At 40.1% G+C, this 19,384-nt stretch overlaps 1 protein-coding gene across 2 annotated transcripts in view; it reads right to left on the bottom strand.

The window, feature by feature from the left end:
- Positions 1–19,026, bottom strand: part of tmtc2b (transmembrane O-mannosyltransferase targeting cadherins 2b) — an 86,295-nt gene extending 67,269 nt beyond the window's left edge. For both annotated transcript variants that reach the window (XM_067501972.1, XM_067501973.1), the window contains exon 1: positions 18,516–19,026. In XM_067501972.1, coding sequence (XP_067358073.1) covers positions 18,516–18,598 — 83 coding nt within the window. In that variant the 5' untranslated portion in view covers positions 18,599–19,026. The remainder of the gene's footprint in view (positions 1–18,515) is intronic.
- Between the last annotated feature and the right edge of the window lie 358 nt (positions 19,027–19,384).

Genomic DNA, 19,384 nt, shown 5'->3' with positions numbered 1-19,384 from the left:
AAACACTAGACAAAAAACATTCATGGTCCCAAGTATGAAGCTTATGAAGCTTACTTCAATGATCCATTGATTTTTTCCTCTAGTGCCACCATAAGGTTGACAATTGTCATTCAGGGTGCCATTTTTAATAATGTTTACTACTGAAATTGCCTTCAGCATTTTATATCAATTACCCAAATCATCTGATAACTTAGTTTTTAATAATTTAGTATCTTTTCGTAATAAAACTTAGATATTTTATATGATTTGTCTTATAATAACTACTTTGGTAAATAGCCACTTATATAGCGCTTTTATCCAAAGCGCTTTAAAATGGTGATTCCCATTCACACACACACACACTCACACAACAATGGCGGTGGCTTCCATCCAAGGTGCTCACCTGACCCACTGGGAGCAACTTGGGGTTCAGTGTCTTGCTAGATGTATCAGTGCTAGAGCATTGGGTTGGGATGCAGAAGGCCGCGGGTTTGAATCCCACTCCACCAGGTATGAATCAACCCAGTCACGGTGCTGCTCCCGAAGATGGGAAGGTTGCGGCAGGAAAACCCATGCCAAATCAAGGTGATGACCCCTGAAGGAACAGGGGAGCCGAAAGTTCTTTGATTTGTCTTACTAACTAGTGCTGCCCATGTAACAAATGATTCTGCTCCAGTATGTACAAATCCTTTGGGAGGCAGGCAATGCAAATTGCTCATTTGTCAGTTCATCCACTTATTATTTATCAATTTTTCAGTTCAGTTTTAGCCCAGTCTGCTTTCACTGTCCAAAATTAGTGCTGGGTGTTTGAGAGCCACTCCAGAATAAAGAAATCCCTTGCAGCAAATGCAATGGAGACTCTGCTTTCTGCCAATTTCTGTTATTCTGGTGCACCAGAGTGCATCCCTGGAGCTTAGCAGATATGAAAAATTAAGGCAAGTTATGCAAACTAGGTTAAACAGGCACACACTGCTTAGCTCAGAAACCAAGGGTTCAAGCCAGACTCTTACAGTTGTGGCAAAGAAATGCACTCTTTAGTACTTTGGAGTGTTGACTAAGTGCTCTGGTTGTACAAGAACAAACTTTAATGATAGTTTAATGATGTGGTGTCCTGTCATTCTCGTATGATGCTTAATTTGTATTTTATGGTGAAAGGCAACAGGAATAGACATGCAAAGCGTAGCATGAAAGCTGATATCAATGTCTGTACTGCCTCTTCACTTCTGTGACTCTCAGGGACTACTTTGAGGGCTGCAAGTGAGGAACCTTCAGTGAGAGGCCTTCTTCCAGCAGCACTTGAGGTGTGCTCGCAGGTTTTTATGAGGTGCAAAGTGAGCTATTATTCCCACCAACGATTCAGCAGCCCTTCCCGAGGGCGAGTTATGTTCTCTAACCCCAAAGAAAAAATACTTGTGTATGGATTTTATGACTTGAAAAGTGTTCTTGCCATTGACCCATCTTCTCTTTTGGCTCAGAAAAGCTGAGTTCTGCACAGTGTACATGCAAAAAAATGAATTAAACACTTCAGCTGGTTTCAAAACCTGAACCCAGGACAAAAGGAACACACCCAAATTCAACATCTCTGATGTCCCGTGTATGCATTATTTTAGTTATACCAACAAATTATTCAGACCATGCTCCTAGCTTTGGTGGAATCAATGGACAACAATTGTTTTCTAATGCATCAGGTACTGTACACTACAAATAGGCCTACATTGAATTGAACACAACACAGCATAAGTGTGTGACGTCCCCATGTCATGGTATATTAAAACCATTCGTTTGGGATTCCCATTGCATTTTATGTTCCACGTGATATCTCTTGCAAAGATGGTCCATTAAAAAGAATTATTATCTGCCTGTAGAACAGAAAAACCACATGGTCAAAACAAATTGTCTGTGTCACAGAGATATGTTTTTTTCTCTAATATCACATGAAGTATAGTGCGGCAATAAGGTTGGTTGATAGCAAAGGCCGGAATGAGAACATAGAGCTGCAGAACCATTTCCACAGGCTTGTCATGTAGTATTGATCTTCCTGTGGGTCATAGACCCAGTTTTTCCCTCATCTCTCTCCCCCCACCCAATTGCACTACACTGCTGAACTTGTCATCTCATTTCACCAAGCCACTGGAGCAACTTTAACAAATCAATTACCAGAGTCTTGCTGGTTAGCTCTACTACAGGTCAGTAGCAGCCCTTGATTTTAGGATAAGAGTTTGTTTGAGACAGATAATGCTGTTGTATGTTTGACTAATTTAAAGCCTTAAAAGATTCACAACTGTTCTCTTTAGAGCTCGTTAGAGTCTGAACTCATTACACCGTGTTTTTAAGGATATTGTCAACACATGCCATGAAAAGACTGCAATCAATAATAAACTGATCCCCCTAACAAGAATTGACTGTGTAGCCAAAGCCCAACACATTGCACCTCTTTGTGCCACAGACACACTGTTGTCAAAATCTGATAAAACCCCATCAATGAACCACCACATCACTGCACTGTATGTGCACTGTATGTATGTATTCCTTTACAAGAAATACATTACAAATGTGTATGAGAGCTCAACTAAAAGTTGTCCTCAACAACCTCACTTTCTGCTCCTGTTTAGGTTTTCACATGCTGAATTTACTTTTCCTCAGGTTTAAGTAAATGACTGGGGCTTTGTCTAAAAAGAAAAAAAACTATAATTGCTAATCCCCTTTAAATACGGTATTTATGCATCCAAATAAACAATGAATGTGGGACAACTGTAAGTTCAACATACAGATGAGAATGTAAGTTGCTTTTGAGGTTTAAGCCTGTGCCCCTTCCCAAATTAATTAAACATGCTCCTCTCAACATTAACTAACCCTCGGGTGTCTCTGGGCCAGTTTTATTTACTATTACTGATGCCACAAACATCAGGACTGGGAGGTAGGCTTGGGCTACTTTGAATATTTGCATTTTATCAATTTTCCACTACAGCTATGTGCAAATAAACTTGCATATACGGCCCAAGTCTCCAGGTGAAAACCTAAGCTTTGTAGAAAGGCTGCATTTTTGTGCAATTGCGTACTGAAAGTAACAATTAAGGACCATTAGGTTACAAAACTGTTATACTGAACCAAACAGTCTGTTTATGATATCCACCATGGGGATAAATATGTTTTTTTTTATTAATAAACACATGAATAAAAGTGGTAGTATTGAAAAATAGTTACATTTACTTATAGATGTCCCTATTTTGCATCTCAGGAAATGCCTGGTATCAGATATGTGACTTATTTGAGAACTATATTTTTGACTACGAAGAATGAAAGCTGAAAATACTTGGAATCTTTCTGAATAATACATAACATTTAAGCTGATAGAAAAAAATCAGATAATTACTCGGCACTAGTCAATGCCAGTCACATTTGTAAATCCTCAAAATCCGAGTGACTTCAGTGAAGTTTAAACAGGTACTTCCTGTTTATTTTGCGCCAGGCACAATGGGTATCCCTAAGACAGCATATGATTTAGTTATACCAAAACCTCTTGAGATAAACACTGCTGAACACTGTTTTTTTTATCCAACTCATAAATCTCAAAATTATCTGACTGGGCTTTCTGTATACAAGAGAAGTTGGTTCCATATAAACAGGTCTAAATCCTTCTTAAATAAACACATAACCTGTTTAGCTGATAACCCAAACTAATGGTGATAAAAATAATGTTGTTAAGCTTTGTAGACATATACAGTATAAATAATAGTGTTTTGATGAACTGATACTGGTTATATAGTACAGGATACCTATCCACTGTAGTGGGTACAGCAATTAATTATTTAGACGAAACTCAATCATTTCTTTTGAGAAAATCAGACTTATGATTGTGTTTATGCATCCATTTCAAAACTGAAAACTTCAGGTATAATTCACTTTTTTAGCAGATAACCATATGTAATCTATTAACAGGAAGATTGTCACCGCAAAAGAATTTGGTGAAGAGGGCAAAGGAAAGCACACCTAGTATGATTCTGCAAAAAGTAGAAGTGGAAAATAAGGAAAGCTGCTAAACACATCAAGTCTTACATCACTTGCATCCTTGCATCATAGAAACTATAGAATTGACAAGGTGAAAACTTTCCACGTCATATTTTAAATTACGCTCATGCAATGCTTCACGCAGCATTCTGATGGATAGCGTGTGATTAGACCGATAACTCTGGATTTTAATGATACACTCTGTAGAGAGCAGTTGCCTCTCATTGCGTTAGTGTTGCTGTTAGTCCTCAACGAGGCAGCGAACATACTATCTGCAGGCATGTGAAAATAGTTAGACTGTCCGTGGGTAAACACCATCAAGGTTTATAAAAATACAAGTGACATCCATTTTATGGTATAGAGCCCACAGAAAGTGTACCTGTGTTGCATACAAAGAACTGGGTTTTATATAGTATATCCACCTGAGTGGATTCGAAGTAAAATCAAGATGTTTGACCAGTTTTTATGCTTTGATCTCAAAGCATCAAAAGCGCAAAACCTTTGATTAATTCTCAGACGAAGATCAAATGCACCTTTTCTTCAAGGTTCTTCTTTTTTATTTAAGGCTTTTTTTGGTTTAGTCACAAATCTTTTTGGGGGCTACTAAAGTATTCAGAATCTGAATCTTTAAAATTTAGATTTTTTTCTATATGTAATGAATAATAAAAACTAAGGTGCACTGGTGCAGCTTGGTCAAGTAACTTATGGCCATAAACTAGGAGAATTAAAGGTCTCTTGACTTTGGACTAAAAGGTTTAAGCATTTAATCTCATTTAGACTGTGGGTGTCTACTGCTGCAACACCTGACTCACCGACAGTTACACAGAAAGCCTCCAAAGTCAGACAAATCTACAAATAATTAAAGCTTGGGGGAGTCTGTTTTATTCATAAATTCACCCCCAATCTATTTTGAGGATGCAACTGCACCTGCAAAAATAAATAAATAAATAAATAAATAAAAGCACACACAGTATCATCTGTCTGCTTCATCTTAAATTTCTAAAATGAATAATATCTACATGTAAATAGTTTAGATGAAACACCCTCCAGAAACAAAAATCTGTTTTTGATTATTATTATTATATCTACAATACTGTGAATGACATATGAAATCATTCAGCCTAGAGCAGTCAAATGACCCACAGCTCTTCTTTAGTGTTGCCCCACAGTGTCCCATTCACTGTGCCTTTCACTGCCTGGCTAAGGATTCCCCTGATCACAATACTTAAAAATATTTTTATGGATATGGGCTGGATATGTAATAGTGCAGGGAAAAAAACCTGACAGCTTCTACGAATGAAAACATGAAATTAATCATTTACCCAACATGAGACAGCAGGGCCTGTTTCCTAAAGAAAACCAGGTCTTCTTAATAAATGGCATGAGATCATTCGTAATGATGATTATGGCACAGCCCTGGATGTGTCCTCTCCAACTGTAAAGTCACTCAGAGACTGCACTCTAAAACTATTAGGCCTTGGCAACAAGTAGTATGACTGTTTGAAGGACAAAACGTTGACTAAAATATTGAGGAAGTGCTTTGCAGGACATTAATTCAAATTTCTACTTTTACTTATTTCTATGCAAAGCATTGAGTTTTGAATAACTGCAACAGGAGTTAAGCACGTTGTAGAGACGATGCATTGCTTGCACACAGCACTCAAATGGGAAAGGTAATTGCACTGGTTAAAAGCCAAGACTGCAATTTAGTGTAAAATACAAAGTGCCCATGAAAATAACAGCCAATTACAGTAGGAAAAAAACAAATGTGTAACCATGGCCAAACTGAGAAAGAGGGATAATTTTGTGTGCTAAATAAATAAACACAAAAGATGAAAAAACTAACCATGGAGGTAGTTGTGGGGTATAACAGCATTGGCTCAACATTAAAGCTCATCCCCAACAGCTTTTTCCCTGATGCCACTACACAATTTCCTATGTCCTTTTAGGACACTGTTCATTTATTACTGTTCGTTTATGCCACTGTTCTGTACAGTAAAATACAAAAATCAGCAAAACTTTAGTTTCTAATTAACCAGCACCTCAAAGTACATTCAAACTTTTTTCCCTCTGACAATTGCACTGAAGTACAGGTAGCTGCAATAATGTAACGTTAAGGCCTTTCAATGAAACATGCCAGTCCAGTAAACTCTTCTTTTGCCTTTTTAAAATTGTTTTGTAAAACTCTGCAGCTCTGAGCATCTTCAAAACAGGTAAGTTCCTCCACAGACGTCTGATTCCCAGAGAACCCTAATCTGCTGATGTCAAGTCATTACCGCAAATTAAAAGCTCATTGAGCAGGCAAACATGCCAGCGTGGGTCCTGCCAACTCATCTGTTCACTGTGACAACTGCTATCCATCATTTATTCACATGATTAACAGCCAAACGTCTCCAACAGTAGAGTGTGAGATGCACCAAAATCTCCTCCATAAATCTGATCTTTATTTGTTGGCCACATGCAATAGATCACATACAAAACACAAAAACGCTGGTGTGGTTCCTTAAGCTACAACATCTGGATGCTGAATGCAGCTATAAAAAGGAACTTTTTAGGGCATTTCAGGACAGTCGCCACATTAACAGTGAATCCATCTTCTATAGAAACATATGCTGGTGTGACAATGCATGCAGCAGAAAGTCAAGTCATTTTGCATTATGAATTTACAATTCATTAAATGGGCACCGCAATGGTTGCAGGAAGATGTAGAGAAAATCTTTGTTCACCTAAAAAGGACCAGCAGGCTCACATAGAAGATATGGTGCATTATTCTTTAACTAAAAATCAATAACCACTCAATGAGCTGCCAGCGGTAAGATGCTCACTCCTGAGAAGAATGAGAATAAGAGCTGCAGGACGTGTAGTTTAGGAGGCGACATAATTGTAGCTCCAAACAACAGGCTTGTGTCTGGAAGGAGAGGACCAGCCCACATGGCAGGTACCCGAGGCCTGACTACCAACCTTCAGCTGTCATGTTGGAGATTCATCAGCCCCATCAATCAAGTGGAGTGATGATCAGGCTGCATTAGCAAATGTTTCAGAATAAAATTAAATGAGCAGAGTCTGAGAGTACTCTGCACAAGTCTAGTTTAATCTAGTGTTCCATGCTTATATTGTATTTGTCTTTACACAAATCTGCCAGTGGGCTAATATAATTTCACTTCTTCCCAGAAAGAAATCGACTCGCCTCGGGAACTTCTCGATATTGGTGTAATGAGGTTTGTTGCTAAAAAAAAAAAATAAAAAAAAATTTGAGTGTCTGATGTGGCTAAAGACCTTATACTCAACATTGTTTTGCTTAAAGAAATGAGGGTTTGATGTTTCTGAGTGACAGTGTGTTTGAGCAGTGGTAAGCCTCGTGTGTCTGAATGCCAGGGTCTTCATCGGTGACCCCAGCAGCCACTCACGCAAATGAAAACAAAGCCAACAGCGCCTATGGATTTCTCTTACAGTGGTTCCTAATTAAAACAGCCGCTGATGTTTCTAGCATGTGGTAGTGAGCAGTGTGTCTACTGTGCAGCCTGGACATGCTCAGAGAAACCTCTTGGGGGATCCAGTGTGGTTTGGGGCCTTCTTAACATCTCATCAGGTAGATGTTGTAAGGCTCTTAGCAGCTGGAGTTCATAGTCGGGACAACACATGCTTGCCGCAGGCTGAAACTGACATTCAGCTAATGCCATGATGCTCTATCACTCATTCTTTCTCTCTTGCCAACTCTGCGTGTTTCTCTTCTGCATACCCTCAATCTCTTTCAGATTAGAAATCTATTTTTCTTGAGAGCATATACAAAAAGTATCATTATTCTGTCACAGCCACTGACGGCGCTTCTCCCCAGATCCTCAAACCTCAGGGGCTGGTAAAGGAAAAACAGTTGTGCAAACTTTCTCCCAACTTCCTTCTCAGATAAAAACTAAACTCCAGCCAATTGTGCTATCCATCTCCTGCCGAAGAGGAAGACCTCACTTGGCAAAATAGCCAAAGGGGAAAGTCACACATGCGAAAAGGTCAAAGATGAGGAGAAATGTCGTGTCCATAGATACTGAGGGTCAGTGCTCAGCCAAAATAAACCCTCTGAAATCAAGCCTGTAAACCATCATGATTCCATCAATCTGTCATCGGTGTGATTTTATTCATGATGACAGAGAGAGAGGGAGAGCGAGCGGCTAAGAAAGAGAACGAATGAGAGCTGGCTGTGTGTGCGTAATACAATATAACACAAGCTGTTCTCCATCTGGAGAGATGTCAGACTCATCCGCCTCACCAAGCCATGACAAGCTACATTAGAAGCAGTCAATTTACACATTTAATTGGATTTGATAATGCCACATACTCAAATGTAAATCACAAACAACTGGAAACAGAATCTACAAATGTAACTGGCAGGAAACTAAATGCAGTAGCAAAAAATCAATACAAACTACAAGAAATTAACCTAAACATGCATATGTGTGTGTGTATGTGTGTATGTGTGTATGTGTGTATATATATATATATATATATATATATATATATATATATATATATATATATATATATATATATATATATATATATATATATAAAAATATAGTTTCATTCTTCAACATCCCACAAAACTGTTTAGTAAAAAACCCCCAAGGCTGAGATTACAGCTCTGGATTGGATGCAGCTATTGCCCTCGCTCCATATCTGTTTGATGAAATGCTTGGCAAGGGTCACATCCAAGTGTGGTGGGTATTTTTTTTTTAAACTTACTTAAACGTAGCTATACAAGGTCCCGGGGCAGACTGGTCGTCTAGTTGTAAATAACCTGTGGTGTCCCAGAGGGTGGCACACTGCAGGCTGTTGTGCTTTGCACGCATTTTGTAGAGTACTAAAACCACGCACTGGGTTCCCAGAGCTCTACAGTATCAATTAGAGGCAGCTTGTGAAAAGATGTGCTTCCTGCGTTGCTGTGGTCTGGTCAGAGGTAGGAAGTGAGGGAGGAGAGAGGGTGGAAGCTACAACTGAGACTGTTGGGTCCACAAGAATTCAGGCTTCAATTCGCTCCGCCAGCTAAGTCAACAGGTCCACCAAAAAAAAAAAAAAAAAAAAAACTGCTACAATAAACCCCTGACCAGCTACCTCTAATTTGCTTTTATTTTTTATATGTTCTATGATGTCCCCTCTCTGCAGTCCCATCAGTTTCACTCCTGTCCCATTATTTTAAGTCTAAAAAGAGCTGCAGGTTACCGACAGTGAACAAACTGACCAGACTACAGTCCTTCTGTGCTGCATCTGACTCACTTACCACATTCAGGCAGCACCAGGTAGATTAATCGTGTCTGAGAACCACTTTCAACTCAATAATACACAAGTCACAAAAATTCCAACAATGTTTCCTTCAAGAAATAAACATAAACCTGACAAGAAATGGAAAAAATCCTCAAAAGTAATAACAACACAATATTGGGAAATGTTGTTTTCTCAAGTGATCTACAGCACAGAAAGCTCAATATTTTTATTTGCTACAAGCAACAAGAATTATATTCAGTTGAGAAGCAGCCACACTGATGAACGAGTGCTGCCACTGCACAGATCTCCACAATTTCATCAAGCTAAGCAATACACTCTCAGCAGCAGTACCCTGTTAGACAGGAATATAATCATAGAGAAAAAGAAACATCATCAAAGTCTCAAAGCCAATAGAAGACCACTAAACACAGAGACAGAGTGCTTTATAGCAGCAGCAAATCAGGTTATTCTAGAAAACTTTTAATTCTTTCTCAAAAACTACTAACTCTCCAAAGTCTGAGTACCATCACGGAGACTTGGCTTATGTAAAATATGTTTAATCTGTCTTGATTTCACCTTTTAATCCATATGTCTTGTAATTAAACAAGACCGTAACTTATATATGACAAAAATGTGGCAACCAGTCTGTCTGTGCTTTGACAACCAAAAGTAGATGGCTGATTTCCAGCCTGGGAACCAGCGCTAAAAGTTGTCAAACCACATTTGTGCATTGACTGACAGATAATTTTTCCCACTATACATCCACACCACCCAAAACTAACAAGTTGAGCTACCATATTTCATAACACAATGAAGCTCCTGTTAGCTCATTAAGTGTGAATCCGCCTGCTATCCTACCGCTGTCTCTCTCTACTTGAAACATTAACCACAGCACGTCCAACCAGAATGAGTTCACCCGATTGCTTCTGACAGGCTGGGGCTGCTTAGTTGCAGCACTTTTCTGTTCAAACAGTGAAAACTGAGTTCTTACTTCTTTGTCCTTTATTAACAACAGGCCAACACAACCAGAGCTTAATTCCTCCTCTATTTGGGGACAAATAGCCTCGTTCATTGGGTCCAAGGAGAACAGAGCGACCACACAACCCCTTCTTCCTACAAAGGACAAAGGCTTTGCCCCCACACCGGCCAACTTGTGTCATAACCTTATCGAAACGAGCCATTGCTCCTTGCCAGCAAAGGCCACTGAGATGGCGAGGCCCAGTGAAGAGGGGTAGACTTCTCCTCTTCCTTACTGAAAAGGCCAAACTAAAGCATCCCTGTTGGATATTGGGAACAGGGGAGTTTTTGTTTCTAATGGCTTGGGGTTCTCTGCTTACATGTCGTAAACTCTCTCATCCACAGTCCTGTTAATCCCATTAATATGAAGAGGGCCAAGAGCCTGAGAGTGGCCACGGCTTAAGAGCCATCAGCCAGCATTAGCCTTCCAAATCCAAACCCTTGTTTAGGCCCATTAACAACTTTGCCCTGCAGAGTCAAACCATTTGAGACCTGCGTCTAATGATGGGAGAATAACCTGTAGCCAGCCTTCAACAATCTGTGCACCTGTTCAAAATGCTGTTTGTTTAAGGAATACACAGAGTGGACATGCGACATGGTTCATGTTATAAATGTGACTAATCTGATGTTGACGCCAAATGGCTCATTCGATCCATAATTTCACTGAGTGTGTTTCTTGGCAGCTTCAATGTCTTTCCCACATTATTGAGTATATGTGTTGAATGTCTGCCACACAACACTGACCATGTGAAGGCTTTACTTGTTAGATGATTTAATCCAGTATTATGTATTATTCCCATTTAGGGTAATTATGGTCATATGTCTGTCTGTCTATCTGCAGTATATAGTGTGTGTGTGTGTGTGTGTGTGTGTTTTCACTGCTACATAATGTGTTAGGAGAGATAATTTGTTGAAGAGAGAGCACGAAGAATAGCCAAAGAGGACTCAGGTTAATGTCTTGTGCATTACAGTGAAGACAATCTCTAATGCTTCGATCTACTGCCAGACAGCTAACCCGAAATCTACATGTGGCCAATTTCTCATCCCACTGCATACCAGTCGGGTGATTACAAAGCATCAGAGCCTGATTAATGCAGCTTTTAAGGAGCTTGCTCTGGCCTGACTAGAGCACAGCGAGGGCTCTCAAGAAACGGTGGGCATGACTGCTCAGTGCAGCTTTCAATTCCACAGTCACAGCACTAGCCTACCAATGCAGCATATCACAAATGACAATCAGCTGAAGCGGGCAATCAGTTCAATGGCTGAGCTCCCTACACGCTGCCACACATATTTAGTTTTATCCAACGGGTGATAGCAGCTGGCTCCAGTAATCAAAGGGAGATTTGTAGACTACCTTCTCCTCCACACTGTGCAATCACCTCCACATCAAGCAATCACAGCTATTCAAGACTCTTGTATGTATCATGTTTCTCAGGAGTCGAGACACCATATAGACATGGAGATTATGGGCGTCCAGTTGCCTCACAGAAGCATGTTGCCTGTTCAAAATTCCCATTAGGATTATTGTTATTGTGAGTAATAATCTATTTTAGTAGTAGCTTATTCGTGAATAGTTATCATGGTAACTGGAATGTAAGGAGTAGTAAACATCTGTATACTCTATGCGGTAAGCCACATTGCTATGCTATAGTTGGCCATCAGTGCAGCTACAGAAAGTTGAAATCATTACATCATGTCTGGACTAGGTCTTTAGTATCAGCTAATCAATGTAATCCCTAATTAATTTAACGCAAAAAAATAAATAAATAAAAAGGATACATTCCTCGACATTTCTTGTGATGCTTAAAATTGCAAACCTCCATGGCATGATCTGTTGGATATAAAAAACCTTTTTGTTTTTAAGAAAGTTAATAATTTTAGCTTTCAGCTTTAAGCATTAAAAAGTCAAATCTCATTATATTTACAGCTAAGAGCAGAAAGTAAAGAAGGAATTATATTAAATTGGTGGAGGGAGTGCAGAGTACCTGGGTTTCTCACATTTGTTAATGAGAAATTTAGTTGCAAAAACATGCTGACTTTATAATAAAATGTTTAACCATAGGGAGTCATGAGCAAACTATGTAGTTTTATCTTGTTTATTAATTATTTGTCTATGATTTATCGTTATTTTTGTTATGCAATATTGTTTGGATAGATAGTTGACTTTTTCTCCAAAGACCTTTATGCCCCAATTTTAAAAATAAAAATCTATATTATTTCAGTATATACTGAAAACATTTTTCAAATGTGCGTGTTTATATATAAGTACATCTTCATATCACATGCTCTCACATTTTGTTTAGGTTAGAAAGTAATATAAACAATACAAAAACCAACTAGTAACAACAATAAAAGTAAAACTACTGCAGAAAAGCAGAGACATTGTCATTGTAACATGGTTTAGTCCAAATCACCAAAACTCCCCAACTCTCTCTTCTTGTCAGTGTTTCAGTGTTGTTACTGTAGTTTGTGCTGTCAGTCCGTTCTGTCCGGCTGTTATCACAGGCATGTCTGAACTTGCGGCTACATATCTACAATATTTTCCCACGGACTCCCCCCTTCTTTTGAGCCATGATTTTTAGCACATGAATGTGTGGGGCTCATAGGAAATGGCGTTCTTGAAAGGTAGCTGCAGAACTAAATACTGGCTAAAGAAGGAAATTAGAATTATATTTTGTACTATGCTAAAGTGATGTTTATTGATTTCGGGTGAACTGAAACCCTTTGATGTATTTATGTATTGTATTTGTGTATCATCATGTAGTGTATCATTGTACATTTCTAAACAAACTGTATTTTTTGGTATTTTTGCGATGTAGTTCATGAGGAAACATATGCAACAAGCAAAATTACATTTACATTTAGTCATTTAGCTTTTATCTAATGCGACTTACAAGTGATGTGCAAGGCAAGCAAAAATCTAAGTCAAGGAGAAATTACAACTTAAATAAGGTTAGAAAGTATTGCAAATTGACAAAATATATTTTACACATTCGCAGTTTCTTTTGGAAGAAAAGAAAACAAATAGAGAGGTGTATCTGTACTGGTGGGTCACATCCAAGGGTACAGACATCTGTGTTGAGTAGCCTTTCAAATGTTGGGCCACACAGCACTTTGAAGAGCTACTTTAACCATCAGACAAAGAGAAACCTGGGGACCCAGAATGGAAAGGTTGAGAAAAGGAAGTCCTCAGTTAAGCAACAGGCATGCAGTGCCCTGCTACAATGTGTGTGTTTCCACACCTTTTACATGTTAGGAAGTGCACCAATAAAACACTTTCTCAAATTTAATCTGTATTGCACATTTTGCAAATATGCAGGTACTTCAGATTTTTCCTTTCTGCCCTCACCACAGGAATTGCAGCTCAAAGGCCAACACTTTGAAACAAACTTTAGGAGGTGAAATTCAATAACCGACATACAGTATAATGAGGTCTTACTCTGGGGCTGATGACAGTGAAGGAGAATAAGGGGCATCATTTCTAGTCAGCTGTTTCCTATTGACCTAAATATGAACTCACTCCATCCAAGTCTGTAATGCTCCAAGTAATTCTGTATGGTTTTGTGGGCAAGTAACTCACAAACATATCACAACCTCTCATTAATAGTATTTTTAGAAACAAATGAATTTCTGCCAGGCTAGCTTATCTCACAGTCGCGGCGAGGCTGAAGCTGTTTCTCCCCTGACTGCCTATCTGTTGGAAAATGAGAGCTTAGGAAAATAGAGATTCAATCCATCTGTGGTTAAAACTGAACTGATCTGGGCTGATGTAGCTGAAATAAAGATGCTTGCAGTGGCGTCATGCTCTATAAGGAGAATCATCAGTTTCTGTGAAATGACTAAACGGCAGGAGCTTAACAACAGTGTGAGAACAATGAAAAAGGCGCTAGAAGGAAAATTGCTACAAACATTTCACACCTGAGTTTATTTACACAACAGCTACTATATCTGGAATGTGAACAGTCTCAATTGTGTATAATCTGTAAAACTTGTTCACAAATAACAAACTCCCTCTATTCCTCACCTGACAAAATTCATCAGAGAAAATGTGGGGCCAACAAATTCAAGCAGGACGCCTCCCACATATCTCCTTCCTCTCATTCCTACAAACTGTACTCCCTGCTGATCTGATGGAGGAAACGCAGGAGCATCAAAGCTTGCTCCACTGGACCGATCAACTCCGAACTGACAACACAAGAGCAACACCTCTCTCAATACACACAGGAATGTGATGCAGTTAATACATAAACACTGATTAAACTCGCCTTAAATTAAATATTTGTCTGAATTTGCATTAGTCTTGAGGCTATCATCATCGACTCTCTCTTTGTCATCTGCAACTCTGATGCCTCCATCCTGGCAACTACAAGCAAACACAGCATCCCTCATTTGAGTTCACTTCAAAACCTTCCCCTTCAAACTGCAGAAGGGAGAAAAACCCTAAACTGCTTACCAAACGGGACCATCTGGAGGCAGTCGTTGGATGATCGGAGCTGGAGGCCAAAAAGGCTTTGGGGGTAAGTTGAAGGGAAGGCAGACAGGGAAAATGAGAGCACGAGAGAGACACAGTGGAACAGCTAAGTCTACCAAACCATGTCGTGAGTCCCCTCTCTGCAGGCAGGACGCTAATTACAGGGCGCAGGCAGAGACAGCCTGAGTAGGGAAAAAAAGTGGAGATGCTCAGACTGCTGGGTTGCCGCCCTTAGGTCCTCAACACAACCGCAAAGCTAACCAGCCCATCTTGCAGTATAGGCCGTAAGAGCAGGGTTCCAGATCAGTGCACTCGGACACAGTGCCAAAGAAGAGGCAGCCATGGGCACAGACATCGGGCCAGGTAGGTCAACACAGACTGCTCTCCTGCTCAAAGGGACCACACGGAGCTTTCAGATTGATAAACAAAGCTCTTTGAAGGACAATGTTAAAATTCTGATACACAGTGAGAAAGATTTTAAAGTCAAGTGCACATGACTTTTTGTCTGTCGGTCTGTGAAATACTTGCCTAAAGCCTAATGTGTACACAACACAATAAAGGGCGAAATAAACTCCTTATGTTCCATGATAAAAATGATTAAGAGTAAAATCAATAATAAACTCAATTGATTAATAAAAAACATAAAGTGAAGCACTGTGGGGCTTCTCTGCCATCAGCATCTGGAGGCTTACATCGGCTTGAAGCATCTCACTTCTGCTCCCAATCCCGACTTCCTCCTAAATAAAGCTTTCTTGGCACGGAGCAGAGTGGCCACTCGCCTCCACCAACTGTCTGAGCATTATAAATCAACGGCCATGGCCCAGGGAGGCGGAGTCCTTCAGCGTGACCCGCAACCTTCACACATCCTCACACAGTCAAACCTCACATGAGGGTAGAGAAATGAGGTGGGTGCAGTTCATAACATCCATCCAGCCCCTGACAGGGAAACAATAATCCATAAGGCCAGCGAGTGGGTGAAGCTCAAACAGTCAGTGAAAACAATGCAAGTGTTTTCTACTGCTGTAGTCACTACTAGTGCTTTAGTACTGTACTCACTGGTAGCACTAAAGCTTTTTTAATGCAAAAATTTAAAGGAGTTAATGTACTTGATGTGTTAAGTCCTTTGCCACATTTTGCTGTTGCACTGTAAGTGTTTAGTGTGCAGTCGCAGAGTATTGCACCACTATTTCTCCTCTGACATTTATTTGGGCTCCCCCATTCCTTTACTTAGCCCTAAGTGTGGATTGTAGCAGCACAGATATGAACTTTAAGATGTACGATTCCCATTTTCCAGTGAAGGTGTCAAAGCTGTGTGTGTGCTAATGATGAGTGTGTCCATGGGAGGGAAGAGGAAAAGCTCCCCAGGGGGATTTGGCACGGTGGAGCAGGCCACTCTTCCAGGCTGTCGTTTTTTGTTTTTTTTACTGATTCAGTGGCTGTAACTGTTTTTTTTTTTTTTACTTTTTTAATGGCTGGAGAATATACTTCTTATAACATTTGTAAAGTTTTTTTTTTTAACTGTGACCTCCTGATGGCCTTGGTTACTATGTTTGGAATGTGAAAAGTTTGTTCAAGTTAATGTGTAACCACTGAGCACAACTTTGATAAAACGTACGTGTCTAGTTACACACAGTGCCCTAGAGAGCTATGTTTTCCTCTCTTAATCATGACAAGGGTTGGTAGGGGAAAAAAGTTAATAATAACATATTCCAGTGGTATACAGAGACGACGAGCCAATCAATTGCAAATCCTCAGGTGTCAGCTCTGTAGCCCCTGGCCATTTTTTACACAACCGTACACACATTGCAATGTTGGAGAATAACTTTAAATCGTGTGGATTGTGTGGAAGCACAGTCCGTCTTTTCACAGTGGAATCAACGCTGCATTGAGACAAAAGAGCCACATTTAATGCTTCTGCAGCTATTCATCATAAGCATTCAATGGAAGTCAAATCTTTTTCCAATTTTAAAAATACACTTTAAATAGAACATCAACTATAGATTTGTATTTTTACCCATGAAATGCAACTATACTTATGAAAAACATTATGAGAATTACCCACTAATTACTGTCAGATTCACATTTGAAGCAAATCCTCTCTACGTACTGTCTAACTGTTGTCGCACCCGCCTTTCCTCTATCTTCCTCCCTCTCCCAGTGGAGCCCTAGGGGATGGGAGACGGCTGCTAATCGCAAGCCTGAACAAAACACATGGTGTTAAACAGACAACGCTGGATGACAGATCGCCTGCAATGAAAAGACATGTCAGAAGCAGAAGCATGTCGAAGAAAATGTCTTAAAAAAAAAGAAAACCTGGCTAGGATGCAACTGTCATTCAGCTGTTTTGTGAGAGCTCTGCAATAATTTGATCCAAAACTCATATGGTAATAAATAACGTTACGTTAACATCTCTTCACAGAATAATCAGGGTTCAGTTTTCTGTCTTACATTAAAACTTGGAGACTTGAGGCTCTCCAGCAGCCACACACAGCAGCCAACGGTGGAGCAGGAGCAGCAACAGAAGCAGCAGCAGCCTCTCACCTCCGCACACCATTGCCACTCCCTGACAGGTTTATGGACACAGAACACCATCTTGCACAGTTGTGCTTGAATCTCCAGACCTGAGTCCAAAGTGCAGACGCAAAGTGGCTCTAATACAAAAAAAGCATCCGAACATTGAATAAAAATGCCTTTGGGAATGTGATCAGCAGGAAGTGTTCTACATACAGAGCAGGAAGCTGGTAAGTAAGTAAATGGAAATTCACCATTAATTTATGTATAGGGTGTTAGTTCAGTAAACTGTGTCCTCTGGGGGTGTTTTAATAGTCACAGAGCACCTGTCAATATTATGAAAACTGCTACAAGTTTACGAACTGCACAATATTCTGTTCGGAGGAGATGGACTTACTGTATATTAATTCAACCTGCATTAGATTTAAAATGACGGGAAGAAGATATAGTGATGGCAAGAAAACAGTGGTGCCTCTGACCTACATGGAGGCAGGGATGGTGCGTAAATGAGCCTGAGGGAATGGCAACCATTCAGCCTTCAAATATCAGAAAGGCCAGCTATGAGTAATGCATTAGCCTGCATTACAGCGGCTGAACCCGTGCACATGGTTTCGAATGGGGGATGGCACTTTAAAATAAAGTCAGTAAAGTAAATTAACAATAAAGTATTTTGGCTCAAAGTTTCAGTGAGATGCACATTTTGGATGAGTTTGGAAAAAGGGACTTGCGCTGTGAAGTGAGGAGACATATTTCTTCTCCAGAGATCAATTATTTCCTCAGCACACCAGGACTGAGAACAAGTCCAGGCTCTGGAGACTCTGCACTGAGACACCAAAACCCACTGCCTATTTAGTACAGTGCCAAACTTCAGCCTATGGAAAACAGATATTAGTAAGAGAATGTTGCAATAAGATTGATACCACAGTGATTGTGAAAATACTGGTCTATCATAAAAAAAGGGTGTCTTTGGGAGAAGTTAGACACACACACACACACACACACACACACACACACAGTTTCACTCGTTTCAGGCTAATTAAAGTAGCCTACAGTACTCGAATAAACTAATGTGTACATGCTTTCAGACAGACTGATGGTTGTATTGGTGGAAATGGCCAGTTCACGCATTAAATACCACTGTTAGGAGTTATGGCAACATGGCGAACGCAGCTAATTATTACTGTCCTGATTTCCATAATCGATAAAGAGCACGGGTGATGAGACATAGCGGTGACATAGCAACATAGGGCTGGATGTCATTCATTCACCAAAGTACCTGTCATCGTAGCAGAAGTCGGCGCCCAGAGTGTTGACATACAGGACCAGAGCCACGGCGCTGCACAGCAATTCTGCAAACATTTCTCTGTCTTGGACAAGGGCAATGGGAAAAAATAAGACTAAACAAAAAATAAAAAAATAAAAGAAAATAAAAAGAAAAAGAAAAAGAAAGATGGCTTAATAAAGGCGGAAAGATACAAAGCGAGACAGAGCGCAAGGCAGCGGATCGCGATCTCCCTCTATTCCCTCTCAGTCCGCGTCTTTGTCAGGATGTCTCTGCGAAAACAAGTCCATTTTCCCCCTCCATCACCCCCGGTGAAGTGCACCAAGTGGATAATCCATATGTCGCCTTCCTTCTAACCCATGTTGGGTCTGAGCGGAGGAGCTTTATATCCTGCTGGGAGCGGGGCTCTGAAAATAACACGAGCAGCGCTTGGTGAACGTGTGACAGCGTCGCCAGCAGCACGCCTTCCCGATACGGAGGAGGACCAGCGCTCTGATGCTCAGCGGCCGCTGCCGGAGAAGCGTCGTGATGGAGACGCGGGGCAAGTCAACGGGGATCACACAATCAATATCCGGTCAGACTTTCAAAATAAAGCAGGCTGATAAACAAGAGCAATCGTTCACTAAGGTGAATGTGAGAATCCTTACTACTCATTTCATACAATAGAGACAATGTAGCAACTATTAGGACACAGACAACAGATGGAAGGTTCTCATACTCTTCAGGCATAACCCTCAGTACATCCATAACTCATGACGGAAGACAAATCTGCCATTTGCGATTAGAAACATTTTAAAATCAAAAGTATCTCCACTTTATGGTGTGTAATATTAAATACACATGTATCCAGTTTATACTTAAGG

Source organism: Channa argus, chromosome 4, assembly GCF_033026475.1.
Source record: "Channa argus isolate prfri chromosome 4, Channa argus male v1.0, whole genome shotgun sequence".
Classification (NCBI taxonomy): domain Eukaryota; kingdom Metazoa; phylum Chordata; class Actinopteri; order Anabantiformes; family Channidae; genus Channa; species Channa argus.
Note: the sequence above shows the minus strand (reverse complement) of the source record. Positions and strands in the feature narration are given on the sequence as shown.